The sequence below is a fragment of the Hylaeus volcanicus genome, chromosome 2 (assembly GCF_026283585.1).
Source record: "Hylaeus volcanicus isolate JK05 chromosome 2, UHH_iyHylVolc1.0_haploid, whole genome shotgun sequence".
Lineage (NCBI taxonomy): Eukaryota > Metazoa > Arthropoda > Insecta > Hymenoptera > Colletidae > Hylaeus > Hylaeus volcanicus.
The window spans coordinates 17,750,129-17,778,021 of record NC_071977.1 but is presented as its reverse complement, the minus strand read 5'-3'; the positions used below and the strand labels follow the sequence as shown (position 1 = coordinate 17,778,021).

The 27,893-nt window shown below is 34.8% G+C and overlaps 1 protein-coding gene across 13 annotated transcripts in view; it reads right to left on the bottom strand.

Annotated features, from left to right (window-relative positions):
- The window catches only part of LOC128872655 (gamma-aminobutyric acid receptor subunit beta), a 243,544-nt gene that overhangs the window by 26,631 nt on the left and 189,020 nt on the right, over positions 1-27,893 (bottom strand). For all 13 annotated transcript variants that reach the window (XM_054115561.1, XM_054115563.1, XM_054115564.1 and 10 more), the window contains 2 exons: positions 26,633-26,859; positions 21,922-22,004 (listed from right to left, as the gene is read on the bottom strand). In XM_054115561.1, the coding sequence (XP_053971536.1) occupies positions 21,922-22,004; positions 26,633-26,859 (310 nt within the window). The remainder of the gene's footprint in view (positions 1-21,921; positions 22,005-26,632; positions 26,860-27,893) is intronic.

Here is a 27,893-nt window from a genome sequence, read left to right as displayed (position 1 = left end):
GTAGATGTAGTATGAAGTTGACATGATGAAAAATTAGAGATCATTGATCTCAAATGATCTTGATATCTATAAAACAATGTTTGAATTTTTATATGTCACGTTTGTTTCGAAGATTTTGAAATCAACGATTCTCAAGTTTTCGCCATGTGCATTTACTACTTTATCTGCTGTTTTAATAGCTTTTTCATCATATTGGCAATATATAATTGTGACTTTAAAATTTCTAAAAAAACGTAACGAATGATGTCGCATTAATAATGTAGGTGTGGTAGCTACCTCAGAGTTGATCATCCCTTAACACCCTCTTTTATGCCCTAATTACAGAAAATATATGCATGGAAACGCGCACAGGATATATTTCATAAATCGTTTGAGTAATATTACTATTTTACTTTGCATACATCCGTATTTTCTGCGGTCGTTTAATGTATGGTTTTCATATTTATATCCACCGTAAATGAGTAAATGTTATACTAAATATTCATTAAATATCACTAGCATATAAATTCACTTTATTTACAGACATTGCGGTTATTCACACTTGGTAAGCAAATAGATAGATCGAAGCATTCAATTAAGTATTGCGCTTGTATTCCTGCCATTTACTTAAATTAATTAATTCTTGTATTAAAAGAACGTTGGAAAGAGTGTATAAAAAATTATCTATATTTTGGCTATTATTAACATTTAAAATCATAATTAGTTGATAATATTCTTCGTGTTATGATATATATATAATTTTTAATGTCAATACTGTGATAATTACAGAATAATCACTAGATGAGCGAGGTAGTTGTTATTCAAAGGAAATGAATAAAGAAGATAGTATCATAAATATAAAAAAATGTAATTGAATTTTTTAAATAATTCTTGTTGAATGGAAGGAGCGCAAATTGTCGAATGAAATCATTTATAGATTACTCTGTAATATACGACTGTATTATTGATAACATCAAAACGAAAGTAAATATTAAATATATACCACCAAGTAAATATTAAATTTATTAAATTTCTTGGTAAGGGCTTACAAATACAGCCAAAATGTTGATATTAGTCGCCATATTGTTACAATTAATTAAATACTTAGTCCTGAAAACCTATAAGGAAATATTCACCCTTTACAACTTTTTTTATTCTTCTTTAAAATTGTCCAACTATTATACATTTACTGTATGGTAATGCTATACATTCATTTTTTCACGGTTGATCGTACGTTGAACAATTCCTTTATTCGCTACACAGCGTTCCACGCTTCGTTGGAAACTGGTCTTCCCCCACAAGGATTTAAAACCAAATGTAAAAATTCCCCGACGATCGTATCGAACTCCCTCACAAAGATGCAGAATGTTCTCGGTTTTGTTACATGTAAAATTTCAAGCAACGTGCGGCTGCTAAGCTTCGCGATTGTACGCGAGACGCTCCAACGAGAGCACTCCGTTCTCGGTAAAAAAAAAAAGAGAAAACAACACGAGAAGTATTCGACTTTTAATGAGAAACTTTGGTCGAAGGGAACAATACCCTTTTTCGCCGATGGTCGTCGTGCGATTAAGCGCGGTATACATAAACTGATACAGTCGAAACGTTTCCAATAAAAATGTTCTCGACTGGGGCAACGTTAAGGCAGGCTTCTGGTATGTTTGCATAAAGAACCGACTTCTATCAATTATCTTTTTTAATTATTTTAGATCTTAAATTTGTTTTTTAAAATTCCATTCGGATATATGCATAATTAAAGATGTTTAGAGTTTTGAAAAATTGATCGTCCTTTAAAGAGAATACTGCAGGTATTAGGTGTGCATTTAATGGTTGTTCACTATTACTTGATTATGGAGAATAGTGTCTTCTTATTTGCTCTAATCTATAGTTATACTACTTAGGAGCCAAACGCAAACGAATGCTTTTGTAGTACAGTTGATAGATGACTCTAAAGCATACGTTTGACATTTTAAAAAATAACAAAGAACTGCTTTTATGGTTACTGATATTATTAACGCAGAAGTTTTCAGTACTTTTTGAAAAGCATCTGATCAAGAAAGCTGGGTACTAATATGCAACTACGAAAAAAGCCATAAACTACAACAAAATATGAAAAATCGACCCCGGGGGAGCTCTATGGGAACATGGAGACTCTATGAGTCCAGAATAGTCGAGTAATTAGTTTTGTTAATTATACAGGCTGTCCACTCTAATTTGACCATTCTAAACATTTCACTTGTTTCTCAATAACGGGAAAAGTGTCAGAATCGAATTGAAAATGATGACTACATTTCTGAAAATACGAGCTTGACAAAGAATTGTTTACATGTCAGAATATTTCTATATTATTGGAAACGAGTGAAATATTTAAAGTGACCAAGTTAGATAAGGCTCCACTGTTACATAAAAAATAAAAATAAAAATTTTTAAACTGTTTTTCTTGGACTGATCTCAATTAACCTGGTGTTGACAAAATCTCGAGGAATATCCAACGATTCGAAATTCATTCAAAATATGTTTGTCAGCGGTTGGTATACCACAATTATTGCAGTATCTCTGTTTCTGTTTAATTAAAAAAAAATTATTTCAATTTATTAAGAAATAAACACACGACATTTCGACTATTACTAAATAAATAAGATATTCGGATCAATGTTGATCACATCACACTTTGAGAACAAGAAGGGACTAATGCAAAACTCCTTCGTAACTTCTCATTTTAATATCTTTCATATACATTTATAAATACTCCTAAATTCAAATGTTTATTTCTCCCATATATTCTAAAAACACACAATGTTTGAAGACGATTCATCGCATCGTCTAACGAACCAGAACCCTACCTCAAGCATTACGCGAGTGGGGGTGACAGCGGGTGCGGCGGGAAATAAGGATAGGTTCGAGTGGCGGCCGTTGAATGCCGTAGAAGGGAGGGTTTGCGGTAACATTAGCAGAGTACCGAGGATACATCTTAGTGGTGGTAGCAAAAGTTTAGGTATTAAGACGATAAGTGGAAAGTGTATAAGTAGATATGGAGAAGCGAAGAAAAAAAGTCTCGTGCTTTGGCATGCGGTGGACGATGCGGGGGGATTCGGAAAATAGGTTGGTTCGCACGAACGCGCTTACACACTCGCGCACACACGCGCGTCACGTACACACCCGCAAACGTACGCAAACACACACGTATATACATGCAACGGCGTATACAATAGCATGCTTCGTGCCACGTAATTTTGTACGTCATGACGGATGCCGCATGCTTTGTGCTTTACCAGTGACACGAATTCTGAACACGGAATTTAACTTCTTTTTACTCCCGATGGAATAGCCGCGTTTGCAAAGTAAGCCATTATTGGATCCCGTTACGCCTGGACCGAATTTATTCGGCGACATTAACGATCGTTTCGCGGTGTGTACTACTTTCGGTCTCTTCCCTCTGTCTTTCGAGGCTTTCACAAGCGCGCTTTAGCCGTAAGCAAAAATTACGCGAAACTGGTATCGAACGAACAAACATCACCGCTTTCGAATTAACCGAGTGTGCCACGCGAAGTACAACTTAAAGCAGTGTTTTCCAAACTCGGGGAGGCTTTGGAATTCAAGAAAGGCGCGAATGAGAATTCTTTTTGTAAGAAGATGTAGACAACTTGACATCTTTTTTATGTTAATAATAATGATTCATCTCTTGTATTACTTTAAATATTCCACGTAATTATTTAACGAATGCTTTATAAAAAATAACATTTTCTATTCAATGCTATGTATATGGAATTATTTTAATTTCTCATCATTTTTTCTTTCTTATAACAATTTATTAATAAAAGTTCTCCAAACGTTTAATTTTCCACAATATATTCTTTAACCCTTTGACCTACGATTTACTGTAGAATCGTGAATGTCATAATTAGGTATGAAATTCCTTGCATTCTTTTTCATGTGACGTGTCTGACTCGTGTTTTTCATGTTCGACTCAAATTCTGTACCACGAGTCTCACACGTCGTTATAGATTAAAGGGTTAAACAATTTTCTTGTTAAATAATTCATGAAACAACTTAATTTTGGATAGATTATAATTGACGCAATAAAAGCTGTTGTCTATGTATGTACTTATTTTTAGAGATGCCTTTTCAAAATATTTGGAAACCACTGACTTAAAGAGGAAATTAAATACGAGTACGTCCAGTGCAATACAATATTCAAAATTTTGTATAGAATTGTAAAAACAAGGACAGAGAATAGCAATGATGTCGTCAATTTCGATTGACTATATTTTGATGAATCTAAAACGAAAACAAACGAATAAGTTCAGAGTTTGTGTAAATGCGCGATGTTTATAAAGGCGTTCAATATTAGTAATTTAGAAAACTGATAGCCTCCTTCGAGTACTTCAAATAAGAATAAAATTCTTATGTCTTTTCGTCATAATTGCTTTGTGTGTAAGTATCGTTTTTAATCAAAATAAATTTCAATATTATAATTATTATGGAAAGCGAGCTCTTTATTTAGCTACGTACAGAAATTAATTCTCTTTGTTAAATTTGATTAAACTTCTTCGATGGGATTTAAAATTTGCATAAAATAATTAGAAACCTTTGTGGATGTTTTACAACATGGAAGCGAAATTTCACGTAAAAACGATGCAAATTACGTGTAAGGATTTTCATTAACATGATAAAATACCCTCTTTATGTTATTTTTGAAAAATATTTCTTTGTTAAGTAACAAACACAGGTAATAAACATCCACGTATATTAGTCAATTATTAAGACCAATAATGAGTCCAATGGAAAGTAAATTACCTTGATGTCTAGACACTACTACTTTTTTCACTCTTATTGTGTATTTTTTTATTATACTTATTTATAGAATTATTGTGTATTCTTCTGAAGATTCTATGTCAAATCTACAGTCAGTGTAATAAGTTTTCGTACAGGAACCATTTATTTTAAATTTATTTTCCATTTATTTTCGACTCCATTCATTATTACTATTAATTCAAATCAACTAACGTACGTGAGTGTTTACTATTTCTATGAAATGATCACAAATTAAAAAAAAAAAAGAAGAATTCCATGTTGATATCTTATTGACATAAATCAACGCTACTTTTTAAAAAACTTTTTAAATAAATAGTGTGAAATTAATAAATAATGAGAATGTTAAGAGATATCTAAAGAGAAGAGAATCTGCAATACAGATAAAAATATGATGCATGGGAAGTCAATACTCATATTTTACAATGAGCGATGCAATTGATAGGAAGGCTTCGTTTTCCAAAAATCAGTTCAAAAAATACTTGGATTATAGTCTCACGAAATGTCCATATTTTTAAAGTGCACATTTTCAAGAATATGAAAAAATGTTATTGTACATGTTTAATCTATTTTCACTTGTCAAATATGGATGGGCCACATAAAACCATTATTTACCAAATAATCAAGACGCGCTTGCAGTTTACAATTTCTTAACAGGAATATTTTTGTAAACATCGCGCACTGTCACAAACGCTCGTACATTTATTCCTCTATTTTCGCTTTAAACTCACCACAAAGAATTCACTCGAAATCAATGATTCCATCGCAGTTGGACTACCTCGAGGCTTGTAAATTCTTCCTGATTCCATACTCCTTTTTTTTCGTTTCAACATCAAACAAGCAAACACGCTTGTCCGTTAAACGAAAGTTTTGCTTCCTGTAAACACGACGAATCAGACGAGTGATACATACAGCATTTAATGTGTATTGATGCTGTCGCATCAATTTTATACCATTTTTTTGAAAAAGAAATGTTCCATGGTCATATGTGCATTGTGTAAAAAGTAACTTGATGAATCATATTATTGTTGTTGTTAGTGGACCAATAAAAATTTTTTTGTTTACGAATATACATTTAAATGGCCGTTCAGATCATACATTAAATTTGATTACACATCTTTTTGTAATTTTTCAAGGTAATTTTCAGGCTTTGTAAGTAGAACCCAGTAAATTCTTTTGCTTATCGTTTATCAGAGATCTTCAAATGACCTTGAGCATAGAAATTTGAAGACCATGTTATAAGCTTTAATATTGTATGAATTCCTATAGAATTATAAATAAAAGGAACTACAGGGCTGAAAATAAGAAATCGAAAGGTTTAGACAAAACAACAAAGTAAGTTTAGTAACAAAAACAACAATAATAAATAGTAGACAAGTTACATGGGTCATCGTGTACAGTCGTGACTTAATTAATGTTCGAGTTAACCAGTAAGTTATTGATTCTTCAGAAGCGTTATATCAATTTCGTTACTCTTAAGTTTAGTCCGATATCCTCCTACAGAGTTACCTTTTAAAATAACGCTCACGGCATTTAAGCAGGCTATGCATAATTACAAAAAAATCTCACGATGCAGAGTTAGATCGTAAAATCAATACTTAATTACTTTAAGCCTTTGAATTAAGTAAGCTCAACACCTTTTTCTGAAATTATACATACAGCTTTAAAATAGTTATATCAATAATTAAAGAGAACCATGAAGAACGTTCGGAGCGTCATGAATCCATTTCAAATACATCGGTATCTCAAAGCCATTGTGATTTTTACTTGTACCACGATATTTTGAGCTCAATAATTTTAAAAGGAACATTTACAGAGTAAAAAGTCGTAACTCTCGAAAAATTTAGTGGAAAAATTGCCAGCTTTTACTTCGAATGCTCTCCTTTGAGACCACGTTGCCGCGTTACGCGTAACAGGAAGCAAAATCTCGTTTCCGTGGAAAAACGGTGCGGTCGAAATTCGGTCCTGGATAGAGCGGAAACGAAAATTATATTCACGTGCGAAATACATGCCGGTCTTCATCTAAGAGTACAGAATCAATCTACCAAACGATCTAACATACGCATAAAGTGGCCGGGGATTAGGTACGAGTAATCGGAATATATATGTATGTATATATATAAATCGGTTGAAAAAGTCAGAAATCATAACCAGATAATCTTTGCCATACCGAATGGGGGGGAGGGCCACGTTGTTAATTTGTGGCTAAATGCTGCAGTCGTTTCGTTCTTACATGCGCTGGGCTAGATGCACAATGCGTTTTAATTCGGTCGCACCGTGGTCGACACGTCGTTTTCTGTGTTTAGCCTCCTTCGGGGCTGGCCGTCGTCGGCCCTTACTACGTCCCCGGACACGAGGCTCAGTGCTATATGTCGGAGGCTTTTCTTAAAAGGGGGGGCCAAGGGCTTAGTTTTTGTGACAGTGATGGTCAGTGGTGGTGGTGGTGGTGGTGGTGGTAGTGGTAGTAGTGGTGGTGGAGGTGGTGGTGGTGGTGATCTTGTGACAGTGGCAAACTGGTGACAGTGTTCAAATAGCACACGTTCGTAGACTTTTGTCATTTGGAACCATTGTTTCACTGTTCTTCGATCCGAAACACTGGTTGTTTACAGTCGTGCGTGTGCTCTATGATTTTTTCAAGTTTCAGTGCGATTTCTCCGTTGATCGTACTCCCATTTAGCGAATAAACACTTTTCCTTTCGAGTAATCTAAACAAGACTTGTTTTACTTCGTTTACTGTGACGTTCAACGATCGGGCAATGGGTGTACGTTGTATCTTCGATAGGGACTTGAGGATCTGTCTTAGACGCACCTTTTGGGTGAAAACCATCTCTTATAAATGAAAATTTTAGTTACTTTTAACTGTGACTGAAATGCAAAGCAAAGTTTCAATAGTCTTCTGTGGAGGGGGCATTCAGAAATTGTATGTTTATGTAACGACTCTTTCAGAATTAAAAGCTAAAGAAAACTGAAGAAAAATAGACTGTAGGAAATGGAAGTTCAGTGGGAGGACGAAAGGGAATAGAGAGTAGGAAGGTGAACGGTGGTACTTGTAAGAAGAAAGTGTAAGAGAGAGGATGGAATGGACGTTCAAATAATCCTAAAGGGGGCAATAAAGAATACAATAGAATATTAAGATCTCTCTGTCGCAGGGAAATGATAAAAATAGAGATTTGATCAAATCCCTAAGGTAGATGATCAATTCACGGGAGATGTTAAAATAACAACTCCGTAAGGTCATTCCCCTAAAGAAAGTAAGTGACTTGATCAAATTCCTTAACTGTTTTAGTATAAAGATGAAATAATATTGTTTAGATATTGAAAGTATTTATTTAGTAAATTATGCGTTAGTAAAAGTAGAATAGGTAATACAACAATACTCATAGAAACATAAATTATTTATTCGACACTAATTAGCAAAAGAAATAGGTACTTATGCTGATATTTTAAAAAACAAAAAGAATATTTTTAGGGAATGTAATTAATAAATAATAATGTTCATTCATTTCTATTGAAACACGTTGTCGATTTTTGGCATCTCGAGTTACAAATTACGTTACTTTTTTAACAGGCACATTTTTTTGTTCTACATTGTATGTATTTTGGAGTGTTCACGGGAACACTTCTTAAATCCTTGACCCCAAATAAGGATAATTTTCCTGCAATCTCGAGATGCCACAAATCAACAACGTGTTTTAATAAAAATGAATGAACGTATTTATTTATTAATTATTAAATTCATTAAAAAATGTTTAAAATTTCATTAAAAATATTCTTTTTGTGTTTTAAAAAATCAGCTTAAGTACCTATTTCTTTTGGTAATTATATAGTTTCGAATAAATAATTTATGTTTCTACGACTATTGTTGCATTACCTACTCTACACTTAATAACGCATGATTTACTAAATTGATACTTTTAATATCTAAACAATATTATTACATCTTTTCACTAAAACAGTCAAGGGATTTGATCAAATCATATTATTTCATCTTTTCACTAAAATAGTTAAGGGATTTGATCAAATCTCTATTTTTATCATTTCCCTGTGACGTCTCCACTGTCGTTCTGATTTGAATAATCTAAACAAAAGTAATTTCACTTCCAAATGAAACTACTTATGTAACAATTCATGTAACACCCATTGACATTATATAATTTCATTTTCAAATTAAACTTGCATTACAATTCCTATAATACTCATTGACACTATACAAATAATCTTGCATAAATGTTTTCAACAAATCTTTTGATCATCTTCAAATGTACAAGAGACACTGAAAATTTGAATACAAAAACATAAATTCTTTTTTAAATAGTGTGTTAGTATATGACGAGAGAGATAAAATACTAATAGTGGGATACAAATTTATTTTCTTTCATACATTATTGCAAAAAGTATTTGTATCTTTTTCTATAGATTCTCTTGATCCGTTTCATGCATCTGAAAATAAGCAAATGGTTGAAAACATTTATGATCACCGGTTTCGATGAATATTATTTGAATTTGCAAGATCTGCAAGTTATTTTATTTAAAAGAATTGACTAGCAAAAAAATAATTATTGATTTTTATTTGATTCACAATGAAAAGTAACCCAAGTTTCCTTTTATAGGAGAAGATCTTTGGAGGCTCGTCTAAGGTAGTTGCTGCTAGTGTATCCTTATCGAAACTTCATAATTTTGCATTATAGGTACATATATTGCTCTTCATGACCAATCAGCATAAATTCATTGTACGAGCATTTTTTTGTATGTACATAATCTCTCTTTTAAACACACGTTTTCTGTTTCAAGTATATCCAGCATACGGAAATAGATTTATCATAAACAGCAAAACACAGTGGTGGATACTAAATGTAATCCATTAATTTTCTCTCAATTCTTTCATATTGTTTCAAGGAACCTTTATGATAACTATGACTCAAATATCAAGAGAGAATTATTCAATGAAATTTATTTTCTACTACCCTATTTGCCCTTCACGATCAAATTGTTTTCTCGCCTTTTCCTTCACACGTATCGTTACATTTTAATTTCTTTTCTCTCTGAAAAATTCATGCTGAGATTTTCTAGGTTGATAGGCAGAACTCGAACGCGACACGAGACGTTCGATACTGTCATTTACGATTCGAGTACAACGTGGGTGCGGAGAAATTACACGTTCGCTATGACCGACGTGATAGTTCACAACAGTGGTGAATTGGTAGAGTGGAGACCCTTCGGAGGATGCTCGTAATTCGTTTTACGGTTATGTGACGCAGATTGCTATCGAAGATGCAGAAACTCGTGCTTCTCCTCGAATTGTTCTCAACGACCTCTCGTTAGATATTCGATTGTTTTTTTTCTCTCATGTAAACCACCACGAACCGCGTTCGTTCTCGCTGCTCAAGCGTCAGCTAGCTCGAGATCCAACTTGCTGGACCAACGATCGACCGTTTTTTTTGCACGCGATCGAGCTCACGACCTGTCTCGTTTCGAGTTACTGCAAATTGCACGTCAGCTCTCGTCGACGATTACAATACATACGTCGCGTACGCGGCAGTCGGAGATGAGCAAAATACTTGTCCAGATTAAAATTTAACGAATCGGTTCAACGAATAAATCACATTTGTTTCTTTTATTTGTTCGTCGATAATTATACGATGAAATTCTATTTAACTTTGAACAAGTACAAGCTTGTTCGAATAATTGTTCAATATTCGTGGCGAATAATTTGCTATTCAGGGTTTCTATTCACGATCTATTAGAACATAATTTTGCCCATTTCTGACGGATGTCTCGTAAATTTATAAATTGTTTCGATAATGACGTGTTACGAAAAACTTTTTCAAAATTTTGTTGAAGAGAAACTACGTACAATCAATGTATTCAAGGTTTTTGATGATCTAACTTATTGTTATTTCCAGAATTTAGGTTACAAAAGGAAATTTACAAGCTAGAAATAAAACGTAAGTTCGTGAATAAGAAGAGATCAGAGGGATTTTTCTCTGAATCTGAATTTGTTTCACATATCTACCGAAAGCAATAAAGCATACATTTATGAGTACGAGAATAATACAGAGATTTTTTTCTTATAGTAAATTGAAAATGAAATTCATGTTAACATTGCGAGTTATGTTATGGAGAAAAAATCTCTATGTTCCTCCATTGTTTAAAAATCCATGTCTCATGTCTAACTTTTGTAATCTAGATTCTGAAGATGGTAATGAATCAGATCATCCAAAACACTAGATCAAGAGTTCTCCCCGAAGGACATGAAGATTATGTTTTTTTTTTTAAATAAAGTATATATGTATACATTCGATTGTTTTTATTTGTATGTAAACAGTGTATGTAAACAATGAAAGTAAACAGGATCATAGCCAAACGTGAAAGATGATGTCGTTCGAGTGTTCTGTACGATTACACTGACAATATATATATATATATATATTTTTTAAACAAATTCTAAAGCTCTTTTCGGAAAACCCTTTGTATTTGATAGGCTTAACGCGTTTTCGTCTTACACCAATGGCGAAAACGCAATCTACCATTATTTCTTTTCAGTCGAAATAATTCGCAGCTTGACCAAGTCGTCGTTCGTAGCTCTCGATGCGTCGATAAATCGCGACAATAACGAGCAGCCGAGTGACGTAGGACGTCGACGGAGGGATTAAAAATAACGATACCGGCGAATCGCGTTCAGCAGAGTTCCATTAATACCTCGGACGGACATTATTGCTAGGGGAAATGTTATGCGAGCCATTGCACGAAAATGCTGTTGATTTTTGATCCACGACTAACGAAGCATTTTCACGTGAAAAACTCGTCCTACAACGTTTTAATTAGACAGACTCGGGTACGGGCGTTGCAATACGTTTGAATTAATTAAGACAAATCGCGGGAGGATTAGTGAATATTGAAATTCAGAGAGAGTGTAAACAGCGAACGTCTGTTTCAAAGACTGACTGAAACGCGCCCATTTAATTTGTCGTCTGGATAGAGATGCGTTTCCCATATGAGACACGAATTAAACAGGGGTAGTAATTGATTTCATTGGATTTAATTCTCCAGGTACAGTAGAATCTTCATTATTTAAATTAATACGGATTCAGAATCGTTCGGTTATGAGAACCTTCGAATAATAACTTACTTTTCCGATGTAGACTCTTTCGTGCTCGAGGTAGAATAATGAAAATGATAATAAGTAATCATTATTGATTATTATCGGTGGCTTCATTTGTCATATTTTATACATTAATTCTCTTTCATTTCCAGATTATTGAAAACGTGTTCATGAAACTTCATTACCAGACGCGATTTAGATATTAGTTAATTACAAATTATGAGGGATAACAGTTAGTAATTATTAATTTTGTCTGCTAGTAACATGTGCGTGAAATTATCCATCTAGTTTTTGTTTCTATTTTTCAAATATTCAAGAAGAAAATTGTTGCTACTTTTGGAATAACTTTTATAACCAACAAATGAAGTTTTAAATTACTAAAATTAATGAGCAAAATAAAGATTCTTTTCTTATATTTAATATGAAACGATAAATCTATTATTCAGGGTGTCCCCAATTTAAATGTCTAAACTTTGGGAGCGTATAGTGCACCGAAAAGCTAAAACTATAAAAAAAACGTTAGGTGATTTGCTCGTTTATGCTCTGTTTTCGAGAAAATCACGAAAAAAGAAACAAACAAGTTTTTGTCTTTTCTGTCATTGAACTAATCAAATCACCTAACGTTTTTTTTTTATTAGGTTTTCGGTGCCCCTATACGCTCTCAAAGTTTAGACATTTAAATTGGGGAGACCCGGTATACATGATAGAGTATACTGTACCATAGTCATCAACAATCAAATAAAAAATCAACAACTTTCCGTTCATTACTTCTTGACTAACAGATTACAATTTAAATGACACAGTGAAGTTATGCTGCAGAAAAATGGCGACGCGATAGTCATATTTGTCATCAATTATTCCAATAAAATATTGCCCGTTTATGCGAAAGATACAATTGGATTTCTACGTGAACCAAAATCAGGCTATATTACAGTATTAATATCGCAACAATCGAAATGCTATGCAACAATCGATTGAAACTGATAATAGACTTAGGATTTGCCACACGATACTCTCACATATTCACACTTAATTTCCACAACAAACCCTGCAATTTGCCACGAATCCAATAGACAAATTACAATGAAACCTAATATTCCCGACTAGTCTTCTGAAATCTGAAATAAGCACCAATTGTAATCAATCCTACTAAACAATTTCAATAATTGTCATTGAATTAACATTGTTTAACATTTACACAGCGTATTAAATCGCGAATGAGCACCGAGGTACAATTACTGTGACTATCAGTATATATTAATTAGAAAAGAAAACAAAGTGGTATAGGAGGAAGTTATGTGTCAATTGTCTCCCACAAATGTCAGGACATTTTGGAGATTTTCGAATTGGAGATTCTACCGTACTTGAAAGTTTTTTTAATGATTCAATTCTAGACATCAACAGTGCAATGTTTGTGTTATGTAATTTATTAGAACGAACAATTAATGTGCAAGTTGTGAGAGATCTACTTATCTTGACACTAAGTTAAATTATTTTCAATTGCAATTACAAATATTCTCCTAGTGGTAGCCATTAATCCTGTATTTATTTGCCTATTAAATGTTTATTGTGTGGAAAATATGACGAAGGTGGCCGATAGCTGGTTAAAAATTGTTATTAGCATCGGATACTGAAATGAATGAATATACAAGTGAAATATCTTCGACCAGTTAACCCATTCACTGCCAGGCAAATTTAAAGTGTTCTGTTTTGGGCGCTAAGATTTAATACAGATGTGTAAACTAGGTTATTATTTTGATAATAAAAAGTGATATTAAATTTGTTGTTTTAGAAAAAAAATTTACGATCTTCTTTTGCATTACTTTGTAACTCAAAAGATTAGGAACTCATCCCTTGAGTAATTGCCATCAATTTGAACTCCGTGTCAATTAACTTTATCAAATAAGATCTGACGAAATAATTAAAAACTACTCCTGACATTTTGTCCATGAATCAAAAGAAGATACACTTATTTTCCCTAGAAAAATGACAGACCTCCTATAGCACGATATCAGTCGATGACGACACCGTGGTAACGCATCCTAACGAGCGAAAGATGCTGAAGCCTCGGATAGTGCTCGTTCTCAAAAGGAACGAATTAATGCCGCCGGGTGTCCGTAAGTAGTCTGACAGCCTCGATATTAATTGCCGTTAATTACCATCCTCGTAATGGCCGGCGGGAAAGAACGCGTGGGTCGCGGCAAATCCGGACAGAGATACTTCTAACGAAGCTAACAATTCCCCGCCGAGACGAGGCCGGGAACAATTAAGGACGAAGACACGGTTCGGCTTTCTACTCCGCGAAACTAATCAACGAACTTGGTCAAGTTGCTTTGATATCTTGAGTGTCCGACTTCCTGGTGGCCTTTCGTCGTATCCTGCAAACGACTGACTTTTAATATAGAGATCTCTTAGCCGGAACGAGTTAGGGCGAAACTTTTTCCATTGTCCCCGTATAGATTACCAATCCCCAGGCTGGTCTCGGGACGGGTATAATCAAAGGCATCGGATGCGTTTCACGACTCTGTTTGTTTCGTTTTGTTCGTCGTACTCTTCCCCAACCCCTGGCGCGATGGTCGCTTGTAATTTACCCCGTGAACGGGTACCAGCGATTTTATCATTTATTTACGTATCCGGGCATCGATAATATCGTATCGTTGTCGAGTTCCGAGGTAAACACCAGCCGCCGGATTAAGCGGTACAATTACCGAACTTATTGATAGAAGGACAATGATTTAATGGCCGCTGAACGATCAGACTGCCAAGCCGTAATTACCATCGACGAATTAATCGCTCCTATCACCGTTAATCACGGTGCGCGTTTATTAATAATTATTTCTAACGAGCCGACGAGATTCCGGTATCGTTGTTGGATTTTCGACCGATGTGTACCGCGACGGGGGTTGCTGCTTAGGGTGACTGGGATGAAAAATAAGGTATCTTTCGAATGTTGACATTTTTGGTTACTAAATCAATTCGATTTACAGGCAATCCCATAAGTATTCGTACCTTTAATGTCTATTGAAGACATTTGTCTAAATTAATCGTTTGATGTTTCAAAATATATTTTTTATTATAAATAAATATATATGTGTCAAGTATATTTATGTACGTATTTATACTGAATCATTTATTTGGAAACATCAAATCTGTCATTTAATTTAGACAAATTTCTCCAATCTACACATAGTGGGTACGAGTCCTTATGAGACTGACTGTATGTATATCGAACTTCTTTCTATGATTACTGTGTTATCAATTATATTTTGGTGAATTTAGGATGAAAATTTTGTAACAAGAAATTATTATACGATAGTTAGATGCTGAGAAATTGTCTCTTTACTATCTGTTTTCAAAGTTTTAGTAGTATCCATGAAAGACAGGGCTTGAACATTGGTTTTAGTGTTGAATAAAAGTTAATTCGATTTGAATATTACAAAATATAAAGTTCAGTAAGATTGTAGCTTAGTGTATGACTTAGGTCACAAATGAACATTTGATAACATTTAATTTTTGTCTCGAATACAATTTTCAAGAGCAACCCTATTTTTCAACTGGTCACCCAGGAGTAACCCCTAGAGAGCAATAATTCTGATCGTGTATATTTATTGACAAACATTGACTGGTGTTTACTTCAGTTCATATTAATTTCCCCATAAAACTAAAATCATTAAAAATTGCCTACGCTTAATCACAATTAGAGCAACGGGAAGTGGAGGTTTAAGTTCGATAAATGAACGCCCGTATCCCGACGGATAAAGCTGAAAATTTATCTTCTAGATCGTAGATCGAGTTCCGCTGATGAAAACAGAGAAGAGAAAAAATAGAGAAGAAAAAACACGAATCAAAGAGAGCATCCGGGCATCCTCTTTCGGTTTCACACACCCAATATTCGCGTGCAATTTGCAGCAGTGATAATTGGCGCGAGCTCGTGATAGTACGCACCACTCGTATGCAAACCCACATGTAGAAAATACACGGGCACAGACACGCACGCATACACACGTCCATTCGCGCTCGCACAACTTGGACAAGAAAAGAATTGCACGCGCATTCACGGCCACGCGCAGATGGTTTGGTTAGCTACCCCCGCGTACGTGCCACCGTACACTGGTGTGTTTCCACGAGCGTCAGCCCACTTTCGCGCGCCACGAGAAACCTTTCGTTCTCTATGCTCGTCAACACTAGCAACGCAAACGCAGCGGCTCGTCCGTTGGAGCCGTGTGTGGTCGCCGACTCGTTTCGTGCTCGAGTCGACGACGGATGGGTAAATGCGTACACGGCGAGCGTCTCGATCGAGACTGTCGTCCTGGCTGTCGTGGACGCTGCTCGTCGAGGTGCTCTTTTGTTCGTCGCACACTGTGCTCCGCTGCCGAACCGATCGCGCGTTTCGATCGCTCGACGTCTTCGCCCGAGGATGGGATTCGACTACGATGAACCAGGGAATTTGTTTTGAGTTCGTTTTACATTTAGAAACTGTGACAACATCTATTCTCCCCCGTAATCTCTCGGACTGTACTCCCGTCAACTTCTATACTGTATTCCCGTCACTCACTAGAAAGACTATCCAATCGATGCAGTCGCACAGATTTCTTTACATCTATCGAGAGAATATGTGTACTACAAGGCTCACGAAAATGTGATCTACAAATGTTAGGGATAACTGGTTGGAATGGTCATAAATGGGGGCAACAAGAAATGGGTGAGGAGCGTGATTCGATCCTGAATCCAAAAATGCGAGATGACCATTTGCACCTCCCTTCGGCAGTTATCCTTGGGGTATTTAGAGGTACCCACTGGCCTCCACCTGTTTTTTCATTTCCGTAGATACTCCAGATAACACGACCATTTCCTCACAGGGCCCACTTGTTTTACTTTTAAATGCTCTTCCCTCTTTCCTTCGTTATTTTCCTTCTCCCACTTTCCGATTCACTTTTTCGTATACTTCTCTTTCTTATCTCGCTAACTCCTGTTCGCCGTGTCGAAGCCAAGTAAGCTTGGTATTTCTCAATTTTATTTTTACGAGTCTTGTAGTATACTCCCTCGATCCACATAAAAAAATGTGTGCGATTCCATCATCACTCGAATAGTCTTCCAAGTCTTCCTCCTCGTAAACAGCGATATCATTCGGTATTTTATAATCTGCGGTTATCGATTCTAAAGGTAGTTCGAAAACAAACGCAGTCGGTTCGAGGAACAGAATCGTGTCCATGCCTATCTAAGCAGCACTTCCCAGTACCGAGCGAGTGACGGGAAAGCAGACGTTACTGTAGTAAAGAGACCCTACAACTGTCCCGTCAGAAATTCCGATGATATTCGCATTGGTAAATGTAAAGGTCAAGCGATGACATTCTGTTGAATATTTCGTTGCGATAAACATTTGTTTTAAATCAACGATTCAGATTTGAAACGAAATTTTGTAATTTATAAATTTATTTTCTGTAGATATTTACTGAATTTTATTATGCTGACTTTTATTAAGAAACATTAAAAGCCTTCTATATTCTCAAATTGTTAAACGTATATATGTAGTTGTTATAAATGTATGTACAGGGTGTCCACGCTAAAGTGTGACAGACGCATATTTCAATAACTATTAATGCTACGAAAAATTTGTTTATATGTAAATTGGAGGATACATTGGGCTCTATATTGTGACGTAAACGAATTTTTTTCATATTATTAATTTGAAAGATATGATGGTGAAGTTTCGCTTTTTAAATGGAAATATATATTTTGGGGGGGATCATGCGATAGTGCTTTTCAAGACGAATTCATTGACCCTTAATGTATTTACCCGATTTTTATTAGTTTTCAAGATAGAACGCTTCGAAATTTACTGATTTTCAGTGGAAAAGTCTCAATTTGAGTGACCGCGTCGGACCGCTTTTATGTTTTGTCACTCAAATCGAGACTTTTCCACTGAAAATCAGTAAATTTCGAAGCGTTCTAACTTGAAAACTAATAAAAATCGGGTTAATACATTAAGGGTCAATGAATTCGTCTTGAAAAGCACTATCAGAAACTTCACCATCATATCTTTTAAATTAATAATATAAAAAAAATTTCGTTTACGCCACAAAATAGAGCCCATTGTATCATGTCATTTACATCTATCAATTTTTTCATATCATTAATAGTTATTGAAATATGCGTTTGTCACACTTTAGCGTAGACACCCTGTAGTGTAAACATAGCATTAACATTAGAAATTAATTAATAGCATGATTAAGGATTATTAGAATCATTCATTATGCAAGAGTAATTTAAAACGTTTTCGATCACAGTTTGGGCCATCTTTAGAAACAATTCTAGAATTTTTAAGTAGAATAATTTGTTATTAAAATTAATTATAAAAGATGTAATTTTGTAAAGAGTGAAATACCACTTGACTATTAGTGGCATGATAGAAAATTAAAATTTGCCTTTATAATAACAAAATCTACTTGGGAAATATCGAGATCAAAGAATATGCTGTGACTTAAAATGTTTAAAGAGAAAGTTTTCGAAGGCTAATAAACATTAGTTATTTTTATTTATTCACGAGCATTTCTTTTCTCTAATGTTTCCTTAAATTGTTGAGCCTTGATATTTTGGATGTATTTAATACGTATTTGTGACGTGGAAGTGTCTTGAGTGACTTTAACACATATTTGTGTATAATTCAAATATAAATACATGATCGAAAACGTTTAAATGTAATTTAAAAACTACATATTAAAATTTCATTGCTTATAAAAAATTCTCATGAAGTGAAATATTCTAAGAAATCTCGTTTAATATATACAGATGATACTAATAATTTATTATGTCTTTTCTGTTATAACCAGTACGTTGGAATATCTACATTTAAATATGTGTTTAGTTCCACAGCCATACATGAGTACATTATATTAAATTTACAGCTAAACACATGATACATGTTCTAACAACAGAATAATAATATTTGAGAATCTATATTTTAAACGATTATATTTTGAACATTTTTATTTGAATGCATTGCTAGTGTTTATTATTCTAGCATTATTTGCATATCTATGCATTTCTCATTTCAACGAGCACTTTGTTTTGCATACAATAAAATTTGTTGTTAATGTACCGCATGTATCATCCTTCCAGCTGTAAAACTAAACATAATTTACACATACATGTAGATTTAATTACGGAATCAACACATGTTTCATTTAAAAAAATTCCAAAATATTTTTCAACAGGTTACATAAGATCACTTATGAAGCCACTGCTCATCACTAAGATATTTTTTCGTAAAACACCTAACGTAATTACTTTTATACTTCAAATCTCAATTATTTATCATCGATGCCCATTGCAACGATATATACCACAGAATGTCTTCATTCAACCATCAGATTCACCCCCTTCGAATATCATAAAAATCTTTCATGGAACAGCTGTAGGATCCTTTTGCAAAGTTGCGTACAGACCAAAGAACCAACGCCACCGAAGACACATGTGCCCGGACTTTGGCACAAGATCCAAGCACATGTGCCCTCGGTCGCCTTGGCTCCCCAGTTCGTACGCGACTGAAGATGATTCTTCGTACAGCTTTTGCGAACGTTCTCGCGATATTTCTTTTTATCGTCAATTCTTCAGTCTTCGCCTTTCCCCTACTTCAACACTGATCATTCCACGACGTTTTAGTAGATCATATAACTGTCATATCGAAACGCGCGTCCGTTTCCGGCTTGTTCACGATGTTACGTAGGTTGACAGTCATCGTGAATGGTATAGAGAAACCCAGTAAGAGTGAGCGAGAGCTGGTGAGTGAGCGAGTGAGTGGACGGGGTGAATGAAAGTGATCCACGGCGATACCGGGGATCGTGTGACTGAATCGTGTGTTGGTGAGCGTGTAAAGTGGCGAGTGATGGACAGACAGACAGATAGAAAGACAGCTAGAGAGGAAAAGACAGAGAAGAAAAAGGGAAGAAAGGGTTTCGGAGGATCTCTGAGGGTTGGGGGCGTGGAGTTGAGTGGCGAAAGTTGGGGCGGTCGCGTTGACGGGGGTGGATTGTAAGGTGTCAGGGTTAACGATATTTCGTATGAGCGTGTAAAAGAAGGACATACGAGGTTTCATTAGTTTCGTACTTTGTTTTTCTTTTTAACGCTCGGACGCATATGTACACGGCAGAGGCGTCTTTCTGAGCTGATCTGAAAAAGGGTTGAAAGCGATGTACAGTTGAAACGCGATTAATCAACGGTAATCGACCCCCGATTTCAATTATGTTCTTCGTCTACTTCGGAAGCAATCTTCTGTCGAACGAAAACTGACAGCGGGATTTAGACAATTGATGCGTTACCGGAAATCTGAAGTATTGGAAGAGTATATGTGAACTTAATCGCATCGTTACTTCATCAGTGGTGCTGAAAAACGGTATCATGGGTGGAAACGATTTTCGATATATTTGTCAATACTTCGAAACCAAAAGCGACAATACAAAAATATTGCCATTTCTGTATAATATTCTATAACACTCTAATTAAAGATTGTTTATAAACTTCTCTGTAGAAAAAACTTCTTACGAATGAAATTTGTTTAAAAATCTTTCATCAAAGTATTATAGAGCATCAAGAACTATAATATTTTTGCAACATCTTGTGGTTGCAGATATATTAGCAGAAACACGAAAAATTATAGTTTCCCTGAAAAGGTTGTATCACTCTTACTAACAACAGTTTTTAGCATCAATGAAAAATATCAATGTGGTCAGGCACAAACATATTTTATCTTTGCAAAACTTTAGATTTCTTGTACTGTATTCATTGCCAAACTCCCATATTGAAAAATTTGAGGAACCTATAGTTGCCCTATCGAAAATGTTGACAATATTTTAAGGGGTGAACCTAGAAATCGAATGGTACCATTTTAATAGAATATTTTGTCCCGATGACAATTTTTGATAAACAGTTCATTTTTGCCATAGAAAACTATGTTTTATGAAAAAATGTATCGAGTGTGCAGAAAAGTATTTGCTGTTGAAGTAAATATCTGAGTTAGGATAGATGACCCTACAGTTTATTTGTCCAATTTTCATATAAAATAATTAAATTTTATACGATCTTATTTTACAAGTATACAGCCCATGTGCGTAACTTGTTTATAAGTATACGAATAATAGTTTTGCCTATTAAAAAATGCATTGCAATATATATTCTTATAATAGCATTCTCCCTTAAACGAGATATGTATAATCTTACAACTATATGTGTGTAGAATATATTTATTTTCACAGCAGAGAGGAATTACACATTTATATACCAAATGAACGTAGTATATACAAAGTCAATTAGTCGTCAAAAAACATATAAACGTTATGATACATGAAGTTTATTTGAATAAAAATGTATGAAATCAAATGATTGAAAATGATGGTTCCCTGTATCGCTCTCCTAGCTGTAAGAATTGATGTAACGTACATACACATAGTCGTAAAATTGAGTTACATTCAAACATAGAAGTTTCAATGTATTTTTTAATAGTACATTAGATTATTAGTATACCTTGAAATGTAATACTTGTTAAATAACATTGTATACATTTGAGTATTCAAATTGAAAGTCAGGCGACATCTGGAGCCAAGGGAGTTTGCACCCCGAAGCATTGTACTCACCCAGAATATTTAATTGCGAAAAATAAAAATTTAAAGACATTTTGCATTGCAAATCGCAATGTCCATTGAGACGAAATATTCCGCAGAATGTCATCCATTCTACCCCTAGATTCACCCTTTCAAATACCAAAATCATCGATAGCACAGCTGTGGTGTCCCATTGCGTATAAAATTTGGAATAATCTCGGCAAGATTATCCGCGTCTTGCCTGATCGTTAACGTCGATTACCGTTCTCAAGATCGGCACTGTTGATGTACAATGACGAATAACAGGTCGTATGTTTCCATGTACGTAATGTAGCGTGTCTGTGTGACTGTGGACAGAGGCGAGGATGTCGAACTTTCTCAGATTGTCTCTTGTTCGTATGTATGCATTTTATAGACGCGCACGTGCGTACTTACAGCTCTCGATCTCGATATTGCAGAGCTGTCGGTCCATCGGAAAGTATTGCAGATTCATTGGACACGATGCTGTGATCGTTAAACTGCAACAAACGTAAAGATTGCTTTCAGTGTGTCTACTCCGGTAGCTTTGGTCAATTAGTTTCTCTAGTCAATTTATTCTTTCTCGAGAGTCACCCTTTCATTTCTATACCAAGAAGAAACGACGATCAATTTTGAATAAATTTGTCGGAACGACGCTTGACGTATTAAAATCGATAACATTGGATGTACTTGAAACGCGCCACTTGTTATTTCTGTTTAACCTTTTGGACCAAACGTTTGTATTCTTCTTCAAAACTGTGAAAATAGGATTCTCTATATTGAAGAGAAGAGACAAATTATTTCAGATTAGAGAGGAACTACCAAACAGACATTTGTTATAGTTTCTCGTTAAGTAATTTATATTACTTAATTCTAGTAGTTCCTCATTAAGCAATTTAAATTATACAGAGTAATTTATCTCGTTTCTCTATATAATATAAATAATATAAATTATATTATTTAAGTAATGTTTGTAATATAGAGAACATACGAAAAATTGCTTCATATAGTGTAAATTACTTAACGAGGAACTACTACAACTATAGTATATGTAATTTATATAATCTATATTATATAGAGCACATAAGATAAATTACTTACATTTAATGAAGAATTACCAAACAGAAAATTGTAGTACTTCTTCGTTAAGTAATTTATATCTGATCTGTTTAATTTAGATCACCCTATTTCGATCATTTCGAGGAGGACCACAAACATTTGGTCAAACATGTTAAATAGAAATAATAATGTGTTTCGTTTCGACGACATTCGATGTTATGGACTTTGACTGAATTTTTAAGTCGGAGTTCGAATTTAAGCTGCATCAATTTCCAGTAGAGGTTCCTATTTCACATGTACTGGGTACACATACATTAACCCTAGGAAGACTGAGCCATGATCCGTTAGATTAATAGGAGCTTCTCGAGCCCATCCATGTTATCCATAATTATCCTTGAAAACCCACCTTAAGACATAAATATCTTAAGAATAATAGTAGTTTCCAGATGGACAAAAGTGGATATACTAATTTTTTTAGTAAATGTTAGTTATCAATAATTTATTATTATATAGAATAAATTAAAGGTAGAGTAAATTATATAGAGTAAAAGAGAATCTGTAAAATATTTTACGATATTGAAACAACTGTATTGTAGAGTATTTTTTAGTGCATATCTGATGCTCCACATTTGTCGTATACTATTGTATACTATTCGAATGCATCTGTCATTTCTGCAGTTAGCATTGTATTCATTCTTCCATGTATCGCTTCTCTAGCATCTCTCTTTGCTAGTTGGTCCCTCACCCTTTTTATTCTTGTTCTTAGCTCTTCGCCCTTAGGTGAAGGTTACCTAAATCAGGTCACCTTAGACATTTTTATAACTTGTAATATTTTTAATAAACGATTTGTATTTTTCTATATGTATTAGTCTCTAATACACACGAAATGATAACCAGTACAACTACATATTTTCGAATCGTTCGATAGAAATATTACAATTTAAAGAAATGTCCAAAGTGGTCCAATTGAAGCAACCTACCCCTATATTTCGTGTGCCATTTATGACATGCTGTAGTAAACCGTTTAGGTTTTAGCTTTCGTCGTCAATTTCGCTTTTAATTAGTTCATTCTTTATATTGGGTATATCAACCCTCTACAATCTCCTGTGACTCTGAGGTCGTACACCTACATATGGTGATTTCACTTTCTCACCACTGAGTGTCATCGTGGTTTTAGAGCAATTGTATATCCACCGAAGAATTTGCTTACAACAGTGATTTCGACAGTTTCTCAAACCAGGATGTATACACTTGCAAGGCTATTTTTATTAATAATTACATTTCTATTCATATCTCATATTCGGTGTTCATCCTATTATATGATGCTTTTGGAAGCCCACAATAATTTAGGAATACGATTTATCGAATTCCATCGTGTGTCACGTGTATACTAGTCCCTTTAATACACGTTCGTTTAAATACCATGATTTTTAAATTTTAATTCGTCGCAATCTTCGTAGAACAACGATCGAGGTTAGGCGACCACCCTTGCGACTCCTCGATCATTATACTGTTTCGACCTGCATCGATCGATAGTTTTCACCCAAACGAAGGGAAATTATCTCCATCGAGATCCCTCATCGTTCTGTGCTTTCTGCCTAGTTTCGATTGGCCTTGTGGTGATAGAACCGGAAGGAGACGTAATGTAAAGGAACGAAAAGGGTGAGCACGACAAAGTTAGATGTACATTGATCGTCTGAATATAGTAGCGTTAATACCAGAACACTCGAGGATGGTTCGAGGGGGATAGATAAGGGGATAGATAGTACAGATGGGACGGAGGGAGAAGGAGATGAAAGTGGCGTCGACCGATGCTGGGAATAAATTTGTTGTGGCTGATACAATTGCTCCCTCGAGTGTCTTGGTTGCTCCTTGGCGGCAGCGTGTATTGAACTTGGGTTGAAGTCGTGCCTGAGAAAATCTATTCCACTACTCAAAAATTCTCCTTCGTATTTCAATTTTCTGATTTCCCTCTTTAGAGAAATTGCTCTTGCGTCGAGTTCATAAAATTCAAATAGATTCTAGTTAAGAGTCTTGAGAGTATTGTGATGTTACTGATGGACAGATATGTAACGTTGAGAAGGATTCGATCAGGTAAATATTTGATTTGTGAAATAGCATCTATAAGCTAACTTACCGGTGAGATTGTTGCGAGTCTTGATAATATTTCGAACAACGCAAGCTGTTACTATCTACCATTTTATGTTAGTGGCATATCCACCTCGCAATACGAAAACATTGTGTGAAATTTTCTTTGATTTATTATAACACGTTTTTACCTGAAGATTTCCACATGGACACCACTATATATCTTTTCGAAATTCGCATTTACACAAGTTGATCTTGTGTTGAATTAAGAATATTCCATTATATTCTTGTTGAGAGATCATTTTGTTGGTTTAACAATAAAGTATATTTTCTATATTTCTATTCCAGTGATTCTTAACCATTATGCCATCAACTTTTGGTAACAGATGTGATGATTTTTTGCTTGTTATAATTTATAAAATTATTACTATAATTTTGATGAAGTAAACAGATTTGTTCTAAACAGGCATCGGTATGAAATTTTCCTGTGTTAATTTTATTTTATCTTCTAAAAAGGTAGTTACTCGCTAAATTAATTGTATATTCATGAATTAATTAAAGCTTAAGGGAAACAATGAATCTCCACGAGAAAACTCTGCAAAATCGGCTTATTAAACTTTTATAGGACAGTACATAATTATCAATATAATATCTAAACAATTAAAATATTTTTATCCTTAAACTGATACTTGATTCGGTTGAAATTTTCTTTTTTATTGAACTTGTACTTCAAATTTATACTTGAAAAAACAATCTGTCATTGAATTCATGTCTTCCTAAGTCGTCAAAACCGAGCCTGTTTTCTCTCTCTCTAAATTGTGTCCTTTTAAGGATACATTCTATTGTAAAGTTTAGAAAGAAGCTTTTTCGGGAATTAGAAAAAAAAAATCTATAAATCGTACAATAGTCCATAATTTCGTGCTTACCGATAGATATTTAAAAAGTTGAAAAACAATTTTTTCTTCTCATTCTATTAGCACAACTCTAAGAAAGGAACTCACATTGGAAAAATTGCTCGTAACGAATTTTTTCTTGGCTTTCGTATGGATTAGAATGATGTGAAAACAATGAACATTGGGACATTGGCATATATTTTTGTAAAATATTGAAAGAATATTGATTGTTAGAAAATGTTTCATAACGAATGTATTTATTAACCGATACTTTTTATTATAGTATATACGATAATAGACGGGCATATGAATATAACGTTCTTTGAATTTTGATAATCAGTGCATTGGTTTTCTTTTCAAATCATGATTACAGTACAAATAAATAACGTTCTGAGAAAATAGCGTTAACATTTTATCTTTGAAGCCGCTATATGTTTCCACTCAAAAGGAATTAAAAAATTTTATAATAACAACGACTTCGCAATAAAAAATTGGCAAATAAAGTTGTAAAGCCGACTAAAGAAACACGCTGCTCCGCTGCGCTCCGCTACTTATTTTTAGACTGTGGATATTTATACAAATTAATGTTTTCTCAGGCACAGTAAAAAATTAAAATTGAAATGAAAATACGCCGTATCTTCCAAACGGTATAACATGCATATTATCAATGATATTTTATATATTTTTGCTTTCTCATTGATTTTCCCATACTTCCATTTGCTATAAATGTATAAATATCCGCATTCTCAAAAGTTTCACCTGCAGAATCGTTCCTATAACGAATTCCATTCTGAAATATGCACACCGCATTCTTGTAACTACTATCGAAGTATGAAACAAAAGGAATACAATGTTTTGGCAAATTCACCCTAGAATGTATCCTTAAACTGTGCAGCTGGCTTGGTAAGGTTAAGAACCACTGCCCTACTCGAACGAACATAGTAAGAAAAGGTACCACAAACTTTGTACGCTACCAACACCACCTCGAAGTGCTTATACCAAGCAACACCGGGTAGCCACCGCTCGCCGTTGCTGGAAAACAGAAAAGCACAGTGTTTAAAATCGATCACGATATCGTCTTTACTCACCGTATACTACGCGTGATGCTTCCCGAGTGATGAATACGAATGAACTCGTTGCTGGTGGTAGCGATGTGAAAGTACGATTGCTTCTCGTTGACGAAGAATGTGTCAGGCACCCAGATATTCTTGATGAACTCCGAGCCGACGCTGAGCGTCTCGACACCCGTTCGTTTCTTGAACGCGAGTCTCGGGTCCGTCCAGAATTGCCGGAAGTAAAAATCCAGCGTGAAGTCCTGCCATGAGACACGAAACGTTTTATTAGACACCGAGTGATCGCGTAGAAATGCGCGCGCTCGTCAGAACAACGTTGGAAAAACGTGAAAAATCATGTTTTCGGCTCATGGTAACGCTGCGAGAATTCTGTCTCGTTTCGGTGTTCGACGCGGATCATCTGAACGTTACAATGGCTCTCGCGGGTCGTACGGACAATGAAACGTGACACCTAAACTAATAGTATTACGCAACAATGCATTCGTTAAAAAGAACGAAATTCCACGGGCACGTGAGGAAGAAAGCAAATGCAAACCGATATCGCGGCTGGATAACGGGGGCGCCCGCCCTATTCGACGCTCTCATCCTGGTTTATACGAATAAATAGATTTGCATCGATTAAACTCCCCTGATTTATTTGATACGTGGCGCGCTCAAAATACGCGGTTTATCTGCCGGCGAATACACTGGGCTCAGGTCCCGAATATTCGTTTGATTTAAAACGGCGACACGAATGCTTTATGCCGCCCGCTCTGTTTTATTTCGAGCGCGTAAATATCGCGCAAATTATTGGCGACATTAAATACCGTTTCGGATATAAATTCGAAGGGTTTCGAGAACATTGTGTCCATAGTCCTGCCGTGCGTTCTGTTGTATCTATGCTGGGCTATCGTAAAAAGGGTAAGAAATGTTATCGGTTTTGGAATTTTATGTGCATTCGTAAAATAGTTCACCTTTACGTTTCGATTTTTAATGGAGCTGGTCATAGCAGAAATCGATTAACTCCATACAACAAAAAGTTCAGAAATGCGATGGAATAATGTGCATTGTTTTTTAAAATTCCCTTTATAATATAAATTCGAATAAGTATTGTAGAATGCATTAAATACAGTATATAACGATATATAAAATTAATAAGAAAGAATAGCCAAAAAATAATCGTCAGTAATGTTTCAATTTTATGTGTTCATGTGTCAGGTATCTATGTTCATTTGTAGTTTATGGGAACACTTAATAGGTATAAGTGGTTTTATAGTTTAATTTACGTATTAGAAAC